Source organism: Ursus arctos, unplaced genomic scaffold (genome assembly GCF_023065955.2).
Source record: "Ursus arctos isolate Adak ecotype North America unplaced genomic scaffold, UrsArc2.0 scaffold_11, whole genome shotgun sequence".
Taxonomy (NCBI): Eukaryota; Metazoa; Chordata; class Mammalia; order Carnivora; family Ursidae; genus Ursus; species Ursus arctos.
Genome location: NW_026622775.1, coordinates 173,099 through 189,506, shown reverse-complemented (window position 1 = coordinate 189,506; position 16,408 = coordinate 173,099). Strand labels below are relative to the sequence as shown.

The following is a 16,408-nucleotide window of genomic DNA, read 5'->3' as shown; positions in this document are numbered from 1 at the left end:
GGAAGATTGATCTGGACTGTAGATCAACACAGTGATCAAAGTTCTGGCTCCCAGTACGTGTACTATTGTTTTTACTAGAGTTAGGGGTTTTTATCCAGTAGGTATTTTTTGGCTATGATGGTATCATGATTAAAAGGATGGCCTCTGGAGCTTGACTGCCTGGTTTTGAATCCTGGTGCTGTCGATTCCTAACTCTTTACCTTGGGCAATTTCTTAAATCCACTTTGCTGCAGTTTCCTTATCTGTGAGATAGCTTGATTTGCACCTCATAGGGTTGTTGTGAGAATTAGCTGAAATAATACATAGAAAGTGCTCAACACTACATTTTACACAGGGCAAATCCACAGCAAATACATGCTGTTAAGATAATTATTAATAGACATGTTCAAGTCACCATACTATGTATAAGGAAGACATCCCAAGTGCTTTTTGTTGACTGAGTGGTGAATGGGAAACAGCCCAATGGAAGGTATAGGGAAGAAGATTTCAGGAAGAGATGCACATGTACAAAAGCTTGGAGTAATGAAAACAACATAACGTATCCGTTGGACTTAAAATGTTTTGGTGTCAGTGTCAGTTTAAATCACAGTGAAGGATTCGGACATTGCATTATCCTAAGGGCAAGGAAAAGTCTGGTAGGTAACATGATCACAATTGTATTTCAGAAAGGTGTGGCTGCTTGTGTGCATCAGGTTGTTTGGGGCTCTACAGGACTCTGACTCTGGAAATGGAAAAATGGGTAAATTGGAGAGCTACGTGGGAGGTAGACTCAGTAGGACTTTGTGATTATTTAGATGTGTGGGACAGGGAGAGGGAGAGAGGTATCCAGAATGACTTGCAAACATTGCTGGGTAGCTGGTAGCAGTATTCATTGTTAAGAAATACCGAATGAAGAGCAGTGCGGCTCTCAGGGTTTTATTTGGGACAACTCCAGTTTAAGGTTTTGGTAATTGAATATGCAAGTATATGAAAATCAGGTGAAAGGTGTGAGGTAGAGATATCACTTTGGGCATTAGCTGCTGCAGATCCAAAGTCAAGTCGTGGGAATGGATGGGTTTGTTCTGAGAGCATGTTGGGAATGAAAAGACCAAAGACCAGACCCCCAGAACAACTTTTTAGATAAAGGTAGAAGAATCCCGAAGGGAGCTAGGATTAGTTCTAGAGTTAAGAAGGAAACCAGGTGAATTGTGGTCACTAAGGGAAGAGAGTATTTCAGAGAGGTAGTGATCAGCGGTGTCACATTCTGCTGAGAAGTTAATTAAGATAAATTTAAACAAATTTTTTTTGGATTTGAAAACAAGAAGCTCATTTACAAAGCAATTTGAGTTATGTGCTAAGAGTGAAAGCCATCTTACAAAGGGTTGAGATGACCCCAAGGGATGAATGAGATCATGAACACAGTAGAGAGGACTGACCTCAGATAGAAAAAAGGATCATTTATAGATCAGCTCACCTAGAAAAAGGATGTAGTAATAGGATAGTTGGAAGGATCAAGGAAGATGAGATAGTACTTGTACCTCATAGAGGGACAGGAGAAGAATGGTAGCTGTGAAATACGGAAAAACACAAGCAGAGGAGAAGAAACCAGCAAACCAGAGTGAGTGGTGAGGACAGCTAGCTGGGTGGGATAAACACAGGAGACAGAGGTGTTCCTGAAAGGATGAGGAAGGCGTAGACGGATGATGAGGAAGACCACAAAAGAGAAACGAAAAGAAGCAGCTAGAGAGAAGTGTGAAGAGTTTGTTTTTAAAAAATCAAAAGCAAGCGAAGAGGCTGGAGCATTCATTCATGAAGCTGTTAGGAGGTTGCTGGTAAAGGTAACAGATGAGTACATAACTCAGGGAGAAAGAAACAGTGAGGTTAGGAGCACTGGGGGAGGCATTAGCTTTACTGAATTGGAAGAGAACTGCATTGTGAAGGCTGTGTGGAGATTTACTCTCTGAAGGAAGTTCAAACAGACCCTCTGTCTGCCCTTTCCCAGTTAGAGCTGGACGCCCCAGAGTGCTTTTGGTAGCTGTGGTGTGGCGGCCGCAGCTCCACTGCTAGAGAACGCTGGATTACGTGGGAGGTTGTGAGTCAGCCGATTCCCTTCAATTAAGTCCCAGAAAAGTTTGTAGGAAAACTTTCAAATAAAACATGAGTTTTAAATAAGGGTGTTTCATTAGATTTTTTATGGGGTTAAACACTGATTTTAAAAGTTTGTCTTCTCAGGATGTCCTTAGACTGATAGGATATTAAAGTAGGCTTAAAAAGAATTTCACCAAGGCCATGTTTTCCAAAAACTGTAAACTAATCCCCTTGTTTTATGATGTTTGAGCCCAGATCTTGTGAGATAATTTTGATTTCTTCCTCTGTAGGCCGAAAGAAAACGAAGAGTCACTTGGTGCCTTTGCAAAATTAACAAATGAAGGACTCAAATTATATAAATGAATTTAATATGTCAACAAATGTAACAAAAACACGGAAGGCGGCTATAACCGTAATGGGAGAAATTGATGAATGTGAGTGCTTTTTCAGCTGCTTCTAATTACAAAAGCATCCTGTAAAGAACTACTTTATTTATAACTCAGTTAATGTGATAAACACATTTAATAAAATGTATGTATTTTAGATGCAATTACAATGGAGATAATGATAAAGATTAGTGATTTTAAGAAAGTGAACATTATTATTTTCACATCTCTTAGAACAATACACTTTAGTTGAAACATGAGACTTTCTTATTGTTGGTTTTATTCTAATCATTATCCAATTAAATTAGTATCCATATAACATCTGCTTTAAACTTTCTTTGATCTTGAAAGGGTGGCATTACACAGGCATGTTTCAAAGTAGTGTCTCCAACATTAGCAGTATTTTTAAAGGGCATTTTAAAATCTACTTACAGTGATCAAATCTCAAATTCAGAATTTTTCCCTTTGCCTATATTGTATTAAGGATCAAATATTTTATTGCTAATTCTAACCAGGGATCTTAATTCATATAATAATATAAATGATCATATCTGTTGTTAATATATTCTTGATATTCATATTGTGAGCACATGTTAGCTAATTGGAGCTTAATTACCTCTGATCAGATTTTTTTTTTTTTTAGTCTTTGGCCTTTTAAGAAACTTTATTAAACATATTTATGGATAAATTTCTTTTTCTCCTAGATTTCTGCTCAGAGCCTGATAATTTCGGTAGTACTTTTGATACATTAAATGAGACAGAGTGGAATCCAGCAACAAAGCTACTAAGTCAGGTAACTTAAACATATTTTATAGAACATTATCCTCTTACTTTTTTTATTTTTTTTAAAGATTTTATTTGTTTGACAGAGAGAGAGAGACAGCAGGTGAGGGAACACAAGCAGGGGGAGTGGGAGATGGAGAAGCAGGCTTCCCGCTGAGCAGGGAGCCCAATGTGGGGTTTGATCCCAGGACCCTGGGATCATGATCTGAGCCGAAGGCAGACGCTTAATGACTGAGCCACCCAGGCGCCCCTCCTCTTTCCTACTCTTTTTAAAATTCGCTTTTTGTTGGTGTTTACATTGTTGTAGCAGCACATTACTAGCTCTGACTTAGTTTCAGTAACAGTTCTGGTTCTAATTACTCATTACACTCCTAGCTGATAACTGGCATGCAGACGGAAGCTGAAAATTGCATAATGCAGGTGAATGGTAATAGGTAACCCTTTTCGTCTAGTTCTTTCCCAGTAGATCTTAGCATCTTTTTTTCTTTTTTTTTTTAAGTTTCTGTTTTTCCTTAGACAATCCCCTGAGGGTAAAAAGGGTTGATTTTTAAAGTGTCAAAATTCTCAGGCATATAGTAGAAAATGACACAGCAGGGAGGGGGTAATATTGCCAAATCCCACTGAAAAATAAATGTATTATGTGTGGTTTTATCAAACCCTTAGGAAATACTGTAGTGAATACTTCAGTAGGTATAGAGTCCGTATTTCCTTTCTAGGCTACTAATGTCCAAAGAAGTATCGTATAGTTTTATAAATATAAATGTATTTGTTAAGAAAAATTCGTTTTAGTTTTAGAATTTATAAAATTGCAATGATTCTTGGGAATTATTATTACCATTACTTAACCATTATATTAGTTAAAATTAGGCAAGTGTTATAGTTAAAGTGCTTTATGTCCCTAAAACATCCTCTAGAAATGTGTTGTTTTTGGAAAATCCCTGGTGTTAATTTTTGTTTCTTTTTTTTAACTTATGGTTTATCTCTTTCTCATAATAGTATACAAAACAGAAACAGACCTCTTTGAGTGTGGTAAAACATAGCAGCCATTAGAGTTTTAGAGGTCAATAAATAATACCTCTGTTTCCCTTCCAAAATTCAGACCTATCTGAGAAGTTAAACAGGCATCAGACAGGTGGAGAATTAGATTATCGTCTTTATTACTAAGGAGTGTAAGGATCTGTGGTCAAGTAGACTTCCCGGGATACACCCTACCTCCCCAGCCTCCTGCTCCTGATAACTTTTCCAGTTAGATACAGGCAGAGCACTTGTTTATATGTCTTTTTTTTTTCATACTCCTTTCAAAATAGTCTTCTCTTCTAGTTTACCAAAATGCACACCCTTTATTTTACCCTGGATCAAGCTAAATCATTACAAAGACACTGAAGAAGAGAATGACCTAAGTTAACTACATGATTTCAGGTTAAACTATTTGACTCCAAATTTTAGTTAAGGAAACAATGTAGGACTTGAATTCTCTCTGACTTGAAAATCTGGTTTTGTTTCCAATAGGAAAATTTAGAAAGTGAGCTGAATTCACTTCGTGCCAACTATGATAGTCTAGTATTGGACTATGGACAACTAAGATGAGAAAATGAAGAAATGGAATTGAAATTAAAAGAAAAGAATGATTTGGATGAATTTGAGGCTCTAAAAAGAAAAGCAGAGAAAGATCAGGAGGTAAGAGATGGAAACACGAAGCTAAAACCACACTTTTACAAGAAGTATCGTTCTCTTAGAGATATTTACTTCTAAAGTTGATGTATGGAGAAGCCAACCATTTTCTATGTGCACATACAATTTAGAGAATTTAAGAAATGACTCATTTATATTATTTTTAAAATACTTAAATCATTTGTTTCACATACGAATTATTTTGCTCAAATGTTAATTTGTTGGGCACACCAGAAGTACTGTCTAGAGAATAACCATTTCCGACTGATACCAATATGAATTTTACTACCTGACTGAATGTTTTATGCATAGATGCTGTGTGTTAATGGATTTTGTTTTCTTTAAAAAGTATAATCCTAAATATTTAGAACATTATTAGAATAGCTGGGAAAGTTGATTTTGCTCATGTCTTTTTCCATATCAGAGAGTTATTGTGAAAATTAGTGTAACTGATACTAAATACTAGTAATGAAATTTTTAGAAATGAAACAGATCACTTAAATTTTCTGAATATATAATATTAAGCTACATGTTAAGAGAACCTAATACAGAAACACTCAGACTTCAGACACTTAGAAATTGTTCAGGAAATTCAAGAGATTTCTTAAAGCAGACCGTCCTTAACCTAGAGGTCACAGACATAAAATTATTTTGTAGAATTTTTGAACGTATATTCATCGTTCTGGAACAAGGATCCATAGCCATTATCAGACTATGAAGCGATCTATGCCTCCCCTTACCCCCCAAAATAAGAGCCAGTGTTCTGGTGTAGTTAAAATATGAGTTAATTGCAGCTACTTATGAGATTTCTGTGAGGATAGCCCAAAGGGACAACGATTTTTCCTCAGTATAGTTTCATTTCTCGCACTCTTTTTTTCTAATAAGGAAAAAAATTCAGTACCAAAAGTATTATTTCCATTCTACCTACAAATTAAAGTTAATCCTACATTTCATGGGTATATAGCCTAAGATGCAAAATCTGTAGGGTTTCATTTACCTTGTTTTAAAATTTGCGTGTTAACAAAATACAGAATGTCATATATTGAGCCGTAAACTTCTATCAATAAAAACTGAGTTTCATAAGGAAGGGGGTGGTCTAGCATCATGGTTAAGAGCATGGTCTCTGGAGCTGAATTTTTTTCCAAGTAGGATGCAAGGCCTTGAACGAGTCCTGGAATCTCTCGGGACTTACTTCCTGTTTCTCTCCACCCTGGAGGTTGAACCAGGTGCTTACCAAGGCCCCTTCTAACTCCAAATTTCATCTGATTGTATCTTACTTGTTATAAATGATATGACGTAAAATTAACTTTGGGCATAAGTATAGCAATAATTTCTCGAAGTTTTTTACATGATTTATATATTCAATTAATAATAAAAACTGAAGCTCACAGAGTATATGACTTGACTCTCACATCCTGATTTTTTTTTTCCTTTTAACCACAGTCAAGGGGGGAAATAATCCTATTCTTTTCATCTTTACTTGGACACAACTAAAATTCTAGGTTCTATAAGGTAACATAAAATATTAAGTAATAAAAACTTATTCTGTTCAGAGGCAGTTCCATTCTATTTTAAACTAAAAAAATAAGTCTGTGTATGCAGTGAAATATGTTCCCGAACCCCCATTTGGGGGAAAAGATTAGCCAAAAAGGAGTAAAATGTCTAATTATGGCCTTAGGACATGTGGTCATTGCCCTGGTTTGCCTAATGGTCTTATAAATGACCAGAGCTGTGTATCATTTTCAAATAGGAATATAGAAATACAGGATGTTTAAATAGTAATTTTTAGAAACAAAGTCAAGTATCATCAAGCTCGGGGAACAAAGGAAATTCCAACCCTCCACAATTTTAACAACTTGGAGGTTTTTATCTTCAGGAATTAAATGTTTTATTTCACCTGCTGAAAATTAAGTTGCAATCTGTACTATTTTTTTTATGTAGCAACCAATTAACTTTTGATCATATCATATACTTTCTCTTTATGCTCAGCATCTTAAATAATACCTCATTAGGAAATTACAGTTCAAGTTTTACAAAAGTTCATCTTTCTCCATTAATGAGAACTAATACTTAAAGTGCTATTTCAAATGAGAAATGAAATAAGTTTTCTTTCTAAACGTTTATTTTCCAAAATAAAGATTAATTTTTTAGTTCTTCCTTATTGGTAAATGTGATTTTGTTGCACAAAATTTAGAAACAAGAAAGATAAAAAGATGGAGCCAATTTAAATTATAGCCAACACAAATATCTAAAATTTCTCTGTACAGTTGATGGCTACTGACCACATATGATGACTGAGTACTTGAAGTGTGGCCAGTCTGAACTGACTTAGGTACGGAAAAAAAAAGGAATGTAAACTATTTAATTTTTTATATTGATTACACGAACAAGTGATAATATTTTGGATATATTAGGTTCAAATGTATTTTTAAAATTAGTTCTGTTTTTTTAACGCAGCCAGTAGGAAATTTTTAATTACTAGCTTGGCTCACGTAATATCTCTGGATGATGCTGACCTAAAATAAGAATGTCAGCATTAGTCTCAATCTAAACTAGTTAGGACTGAATTTAACATTCAGAAAATACTACTTAAACAGGATGCTATTTTCGTAAATCCATTACATTTCTACTAGAATTTGCCTTTTTTTCCTTTTTTAATCTTATTTAAATTCAATTAACATATAGTGTATCATTAGTTTCAGAGGTAGGGTTCAGTTTGGGTGTAGAGTTTGTAAATTCTTTTTTTATTATTTAAATTCAGTTAATTAACATGTAGTGTATCTTTAGTTTCAGAGGTAGAGTTTAGTTATTCATCAGTTGCATATAACACCCAGGACCCATTACATCAAGTGCCCTCCTTAATGTCCATCACCCAGTGATCCCACCCCCCCACCCTGCCTTTACTTTTTAAGGACTCATCAAATCATGAAGATTTTATCATTCTAAGAGAAAATATGTTTATGCGTAAGTTGTCATTTACGTGTTTTGACACAAGAGTATGTAGTACTCAAATATTTAATGCTCCAGATATTTGATGGAAAGGAAACTTTAACAGAAATATAAAGCAATAGCATCATCTTTCCAATATCTTCTGTAGAATGAATCAACAAGGTAATAATTGATAATCCTATACATAGCTCTGTAGCTTTAGTGAACAGTGATATTATCTTAAAGACACCACATGAAACTACTCTCATCCAGACCTAAATTCTAAAGCACGAATCCTTAAAAAGTATGTCAGTCTAAAGCTAAATGGCTAATTTATGGGAAGAAAACAAGTAGAATAAATACATTTCTGCACTTAACCTCCCCAAAACAAAAATGTATTAAAAGTGTGTTTTTTAAAGTTGGATTACCAGTTTCTCTCCTCCAAGGGACGCATACTAATTTGCTTTTGACATTATTATAGCATTATTAACAGATGACATAACTGTTACTTGGGTCATGCTGAGGTTTTTTTCTTGTTTGCTTGTTTTGTGGTGTTTGGGTATTTTTTGTTTGGCTTATTGGGTTTTTGTTTGTTTGTCTTGTATCTTCAAATAATGAGGTGTTCTGTAATAGTAGCTTGAACAATTGATCTCTCGGTCCCTTCTTACTGTTTTGGTGATTCTGAAGCAGTGAAAAACTGCTATCTTTTGGGGGGTTTTCTTTCTTTCTTTTTTTTTTTTTTTTCTTTATTAACTATTGGTTTGCTCTGTTGCCTGTTCACATGCTCTTACAGATGCAACTAATTCATGAAATTTCCAACTTAAAGAATTTAGTTAAGCATGCAGAGGTGTATAATCAAGATCTCGAGGTGAGCATTTATGTTGGTATTTCTGTTATAAGGAACTAGAACTATAAAATGTACATCATGTAATTGAACATGATTTCAGAAAATTCAAGGAACATTTTGTTTTTTAAATATCAACTTTTTAAATTTTACTAACAGTTTAAACGATTAAATGTAAGTTCTTTTTAATCCCCTAAAATTTAAATCCATAAAATACATTTCACTTTTTTTGTTTCACACTTCTTATAGAATGAACTAAGCTCAAAAGTAGAGCTGCTTAGAGAAAAGGAAGACCAGATTAAGCAGCTACAGAAATACATAGACTCTCAGAAGTCAGAAGATGTGAAAATGGACTTGTCATACTTGTCGGTAAAAATCAGGTTTATTTTGTTGTTGAGTCACATAGGCATTTATAGTACACCATCATCATTATTATAGCAAATGCTTATATTGAGCCTACTGTGTGCCAGGCTTTGTTGTAATTGTTTTACATATAGTATTTTATTTAATCTTGTCAATGACTCTATGAAAGAGGGACTGTTAGTATCGTTGCCATTTTATGGATAAAGAGTCATTTGCAGAGGGGCACCTGGGTTCCACGGCGGTTAAGCGTCTGCCTTCGGCTCAGGGCGTGATCCTGGCGTTCTGGGATTGAGCCCCACATCAGGCTCCTCCGCCATGAGCCTGCTTCTTCCTCTCCCACTCCCCCTGCTTGTGTTCCCTCTCTCGCTGGCTGTCTCTATCTCTGTCGAATAAATAAATAAAATCTTTAAAAAAAAAAAAAAAGAATCATTTGCAGAGAATTGAGGATATCATTCTTTGAGTGAATATAAGTAAGTTAAAGATGAGTTTACATTAAAAATCGGTAATTCAGAATTTTTTATTTTTTTCAATATTTTATGTAAATGCATGCCAAAGTATGTAGTCAGTATCTGCAGGTGAACACTTATGTTGGTATTGATAAGTAACTAGAACTATACGTATCACATGCGATTGAGCGTGATTTTCTAAATTTCATCAATATTAATGCATTCTCATTATAATTTAAATAACTCTTTTAACCATTTGGTATTTTTCAGAAACTGTAGCTCTAGATGATTTTAGTTGGTATGAGATATGGCATTGAGGGACTCCTGGGTGGCTCAGTTAGTTAAGAGTCTACCTTCAGCTCAGGTTGTGATCCTGGAGTCCCAGGACTTAGCCCCCGGCGGGCTCCGTGATCAGCGGGGAGTCTGCTTCTCCCTCTGCCCTTCATGCCACTCTCGGGCATGCGCATGCACTCTCTCTCACTCTCTCTCACACACAAATAAATAAAATCTTTAAAAAAAAAAGATATGACACTAAATAGCATTGACTGTCATGGTAAAATTGTTAATTTTTGTTGCTTGCTTTCTATTCTATTTGCCTTTAGTCCTCTTGATTACTTCAAGAAAGTATCAGCTTGATTCTAGTTTTTAACACTCTTTTTAAAAAAGTAGCAGTTTCTAGCTGAATTTTTGGTTTCTGTTGTTCTTTTGTTTTCGTTTGAGTTTTTCAGAGTACTTTTTGTTACCCTCTATTAGGACTCTTCTGTTACCTGTTATTAATGACAAGTGATCCTTTGTAAAAGTAATCTTACTGTTCTAAAGCCCTGGAAGAAAGGCACTTTCATATAATCCATGAGTGTCTGCTGATATAGTGACAAGCAGAATTTCCCACTTTTTAAAACTTATTACTTCTTTCTCTTTATTCATACAATTTATTCATTCTTGTACATTAATATTCTGCCAAGGATATATGTGGTTGAATTTATGTAACCTAAAGTCATGTTAAAATGCCACTTCTCTCTAAAAATGAGACTGGGGATCTTTTCATGCATTTATCAATCATTTGCATTTTTCCCTTCTGTGAGTTGCCTATTCATTTTTTCTCTGTTTTTCTATTGGGTTTTTTCTCTTTTTCTTTTCTATTTGTGATTTCATATCCTTAATTTTAACTATGAAGTACTCACCTGCCATGTTTTTAGAATCACTTAAATATACATAGGAAATTTTAACGAGCTAGCTGAACAACAATTGTGTTAACCTTTTTTAAACAATAACACATTTCTACAGTCTATACAATGATTCTATAAGTTGGAAAAATATAGCCAGAGTTTTTTAAATGTTTTTATTATGGAAAATATTATTTCTCTTCATCTTTCATAAATACACATTTGATAATTAGCATATTTTCACCATTTTTTATTTGAAATTTAATATTATATGTACACGTTCTCTAAAGTCTTTTCCAACTCTCAGAAAGTTAGATTTCACTAAATTCTATTTGTCGTGTGTATAGGAAAGCACCGAAGACCTAAAACAAATGAAACAGACTCTGCTTGATGCTGAAACTGTAGCCCTTGATGCCAAGAAAGAATCAGCCTTTCTTAGCAGTGAGAATCTGGAGCTGAAAGAGAAAATGGTAAGTGTTTCCTGTAATATTTATAATAAAACAGTTGTTACAATCAGTACATTTCTGTGAATTTGCAATGTTTCAACAGAAAGAGCTGACAAGTACATACAAGCAAATGGAGAATGATGTTCAGTTATATCAAAGCCAGCTGGAGGCAGAAAAGAAAATGCAAGTTGATCTGGAGAAAGAATTACAGTCTTCTTTTGATGAAATAACAAAACTCACATCTCTTATAGATGGCAGAGTTCCAAAAGGTATTTCATAATTTCAGACTTGATTCTTTGCAGGTCTGACTTTGTCTAGAAACCTACCTAAAGGATTTTGTGACTACATTCCAATGATTAGAAATCTATTATTCTCTGATCTGATTGTTTTAATAGCCAAATAATGAGTTTCAGTATTATTTGAGATCAGTATTTATAACTGCTTCCATGGAATTCCAATTCATAAGGGTTTAGGAATTATTTTTCAAATAAATTGGATCTGCTTTTCAAAAAGTGGTTGAAGAACTATTAACAATTAGATTACCTGTTAACCAACATTGACTCTTTAATAAATTTTATATAGTCTGATTAAATAATCTAGCTTTGCTTGTAATTTAGATTGTCCCAATAACTGCAGGCTGTTTTAATTTGCCCAAAATGTCCTAGATTTGCTCTGTAATTTGGAACTGGAAAGAAAGATTACTGACCTCCAGAAGGAACTGAATAAAGAAGTTGAAGAAAACGAAGCTTTGCATAAAGAAGCTAATTTGCTCTCAGCATTGAAATCTTTACCCTCAGAAGTAGAAATGCTGAGGAAAGAGGTAAACACGTTTTTAAGCAAATAACTCTTCTTTTGATCTAAAAACCTTATAATAGCGCTTTAAATATTTTGCCATCATTTATCTTAAAGTAGCAGTAAAGAGACTGTAAATATTTGAACTCAACTTGGTAGGAATAGAAATGAATGTAGTTCCTCCTCTAATTTTCTTATATTACTAGAAAACACACTCTCAAAGACTATTTAATAGTATATTTAGTAACCTGACCCATGTAACAACCATTTCTACAGTCCAAGTGTTTCCCTTAAACAGAGTTCTGGGGGCGCCTGGGTGGCTCCGTTGGTTGAGCATCTGTCTGACTCTTGGTTTCGGCTCAGGTTGTGAGATCCAGCCCCACAGTGGCTCCGTGCTCGGGCCGAGCCTGCTTGTCCCTCACCCTCTGCTCCTCCCTCCGCCGCCCATGCTCTCTCTCTCTTTCTCTGAAATAAATTTAAAAAATATATATTTTTTTAAACAGAGTTCTATGGGGGCATCTGTCTGCTCAGTCAGTAGAGAGTGTGGACTCTTGATCTCAGGGTTGTAAGTTCAAGCCCCACAATGGGTGGAGAGATTACTTTAAAATAAAATCTTTAAACAGAGTTCTACAGCCCATCCTTTTTAAAATCTTTTTTTGGTACTAGTTCCATCACTATGTTGAATAAAAAAGAGTAATGAGATATAAGGGAGGGGCTTGATAAAGTTTAGGGGTCAGTGTAAATCTTGCAGGCTAGTGAACAATCCTGTAAACCATCGACCAGCCTTTCCTTTCTCTCTACCTTTCTAAAAGAAATAAAATTGACAAGTGTTTGAAGACCAAATGGCAGACATCATGCTAAAGAATTCTAGCAATATTATTTAGTCATCCTAAAAACTCTTTATTTTTTTTTTTTTTTAAAGATTTTTTATTTATTTATTTGACAGAGATAGAGACAGCCAGCGAGAGAGGGAACACAAGCAGGGGGAGTGGGAGAGGAAGAAGCAGGCTCATAGAGGAGGAGCCTGACGTGGGGCTCGAACCCGGAACGCCGGGATCACGCCCTGAGCCGAAGGCAGACGCTTTAACCGCTGTGCCACCCAGGCGCCCCTCTAAAAACTCTTTAAAGTAGGTGCTGTTTTTTAGCTCAACAAATAGTTATGAAACCAGTAGCTGTTATGAAACCAGTAGTTGAGCTACACAGACGTGCCTTCTATCCTAAGTCCGTGATTGAAACAACCTTGCTATATTACCCGTGTCCTTAGTCTCTACTTTCAGTTCACCACTCTTCTTCCCACCATTTCTACCTTACTTTTCACAATGATTTTACTGTTTATAAGCTGGATATGGTTTATTTAAAGAACAATTCAAATAAAGTTTAATTATTTAAATTATTCAGGGATTACATTAATAGAAATCTGAGCTGTATTCAAAGGCTTTAGGGAAAAAATGTGTCAAATTCTAATAAAAACCAAAAAATGACACACCAAGAGGTTAGAAAATACTTTAGAATGATACATAAGGAAATAAAGGCACATACTGAAATAAAGTGTTTCTACTGAGCGTCCTTCTCCATGCAATCCCTACTAGAACCCAAAGAGATTAGAAAACAAAACTGAAGGTAAAGTTAAAGAGGATAATACATTGTTAAAGGGATGGCAACAATAAAAATGTTGCCTTTCCTCTGTCAGATCTTTGCTTAATTTCAGTGTCTTCCCCCTCCCCCACCCCCCCACCCTGAAGAAACTTTTTTTTCCTGAAAACTCCTTCAGTAGATCATACGTTGCTAAATTTTATTTCTTTTCCATAGATGCATGATAAATCTGAAGAGCTCTCTTTAATAACATCGGAAAGAGACAAATTGTTTTCTGAAGTAGTTCAAAAGGAAAGTAGAATTCAAGATTTACTTGAAGAAATTGGGAAAACTAAAAATGACCTAGCAGCTACCCAGTTGAATTACAAAAGCACCGATCAAGAATTCCAAGACTTTAAAAATCATCGTATTGAATTTGAGCAAAAGTATAAGATGGTCCTTGAGGAGAATGAATCAGGAAATAGGAAATCTCTCTAAACAAGCTCAAACACTTGGTTTAAGCCTGGATGCGTTCAGCACAGAGGTGGGTACGAGATACCCTCTAGGGAAGCAATCTTTACTCTTCTGGGCTTTGGCTTCCGTACATATCCCACAGAATGCTCTGCTTTTCACAGTTTCTTTTTCTTACTTTAAAGCTTTCTCCCAAATCTGAAGAACTTCAGCAGAACACAACAGAGAGTCAAAAAAGGTTAAATGAATTGGAAGACCTGAAGGAACAATTAGAAAGTAGAGATTTGAGGCTGCAAACTGTGGAAAAGGAAAAAACACTGATCGCTGAGCAACTTCAACAAACTTTAGTAGAAGTAAGAACCTTAATCCAAGAAAAGGAGGACCTTAAACAACTCCAGAAGAGCCTGCAGATTGAGAGGGACCAACTCAAAAGTGACATTCAGGATACTGTAAACATGGTAAGGCTTTGACTGAGTAAACTCTGAAAACTCAGAGCCTCCGTACAAACAGTCAGGAGAAGCCATCACTTACGATTCATGATCCAGTAGACACCACAAAATGACTTTCACTGTTTCACATTGTTCTAATGGAAATTGTTTTGTTTCTCTGACAAAGAATATAGACACCCAAGAACAATTAAGAAATGCTCTTGAGTCTTTGAAACACCAAGAAACAATTAACACACTACAGATGAAAATTTCTGAGGAAACTTCCAAGAATTTGCACACAGAGGAAAATCTAGGAGAAACTAAGGATGAATTCCAGGAAAAGGTAAACGGTGTTTCCATTCAAAGTTTCTATTTTTGTGTAGATGAGCTTTCTCTCCTACCTCAAACACTTAAGTACACAATGACAATCTCAATCTTGTTTATTAGTCACAGTGCTAATAACTAACCATAATTTACAAGCATAACCCTGATGTCTCTGAAATACTTCAGATATAACTGCTTACAATCAATTTAGGAAAAAAAGGCAAAAATTATTTCAAACTTTAAGCTGCTATTTTGAGGCCTGATGTATTTTAAACGTCTTTAAAAACCCCTCTGAATTCTAAGAATATAAGAAAGGTTGCTTATTATTAACTATGTTTAAAATATTTGTTTTATGTCAGGTTTTATATATTAAACTTGCTTAGCTATCCCTATAAAATCAATGTGTGTATTTTATTTATGCCAGTGTCTAGGGCTTGTGCTATACTTTTACTATTAGGTGCTTAAATCTCCTTAATTTATTCTAAGTAGTATGGTTCATTTTGTCCTGAGACCTTAGGAGAATAAGGTCTAAACTGGTTATTTAATTGTATACAGGAAAGGCTAGGAGATGCTAATGATAATTTCTTTTTTCTTTTCTTTTCTTTTTTTTTTTTTTAAGAGAGATGTGTTGCTCCACTAGGACTGCCATCACAAAATATCACAGACTGGTGGCTAAAACAACAGAAATTTACTTTCTCCTGGTTGTGGAGACTAGAAATCCAAGATTAAGGTGCTAGAAAATTTAGTTTCTGTTAAGTCTTCTCTTCACTGCATGCAGATGTCACCTTCCTTCTGTGTCCTCCCAGGCCCTGTCTCCTTATGCTCAAGCTTAGAAAGAGCACTGGTGTTTCTTCCTCTACTTAAAAGGACACCAACCTTGGGGCGCCTGGGTGGCTCAGTCGGTTGGGCAACCAATTCTTGATTTCGGGTCAAGTCTTGATCTCAGGGTTGTGAGTTTGAGCCCCACGTCTGGCTCTGTCCCGAGCATGGAGCCGAATGAATGAATGAATGAATGAACACCAATCCTATGGAATTAGGGCCCCAGTTTTATGACCTCATTTAACCTTAATTACCCTCCTTAAAGGCTTTATCATATATAGTCATATGGGGGTTAGGGCTTCAACATGAATATTAGGAGGACACAATTCAGTCTGTAACAGGTGATTGCCTATAATTTTATGCAATGGATTCGTTTATTATATACATTTCTACTTTTCAAAAATGCCTTTGATATACAGTATCAACAGGATTTTTTATACTGTCTTTCACTTTTATGCACTTAATTCTATTTAATCCAAAACTTTGCTACTAGGAAATTAAAACATTCATCAGTGGGAGACTGGTGAAATAATCTTTCATACATTCATAGCTTGGAATAATATATGTATATATAATATGTATGTATGTATATAGATAATGCAATTGGGTTTTATACGGTCATAAAATTTTTTTAAACTGCATATTATATGCAAACAGAAAAATCACCAGGATGGACATATTATTAAATAAAAACAAATACTGCAGAATAATTCAGTAAGCTCCAACTTATATAAATAAATCTCTATATAGATTTATATGCTATTGCTCTACATAGTGAGATTTTCCCCCATTTGCCCTGGGGTACAGTATTCTTGCCTTGGAAAGCTTTCCCTCTCACTCCCTATGCTTCAGTACTTCTCTCCTAGAAAAGCATTTTTACTTGTTTTATATTTTGTGCTCTCAGC

General features: G+C 35.1%; 1 protein-coding gene across 1 annotated transcript in view; it reads left to right on the top strand.

Moving 5' to 3' along the window:
* The window catches only part of LOC113249475 (centromere-associated protein E-like), a 74,580-nt gene that overhangs the window by 14,262 nt on the left and 43,910 nt on the right, over positions 1-16,408 (top strand). The window contains 12 exon segments of the mRNA XM_057309983.1: positions 2,358-2,400; positions 2,403-2,501; positions 3,158-3,246; positions 4,746-4,913; positions 8,929-9,048; positions 10,999-11,121; positions 11,201-11,366; positions 11,763-11,917; positions 13,699-13,931; positions 13,933-14,005; positions 14,118-14,390; positions 14,548-14,703. Coding sequence (XP_057165966.1) covers positions 2,358-2,400; positions 2,403-2,501; positions 3,158-3,246; positions 4,746-4,913; positions 8,929-9,048; positions 10,999-11,121; positions 11,201-11,366; positions 11,763-11,917; positions 13,699-13,931; positions 13,933-14,005; positions 14,118-14,390; positions 14,548-14,703 — 1,698 coding nt within the window.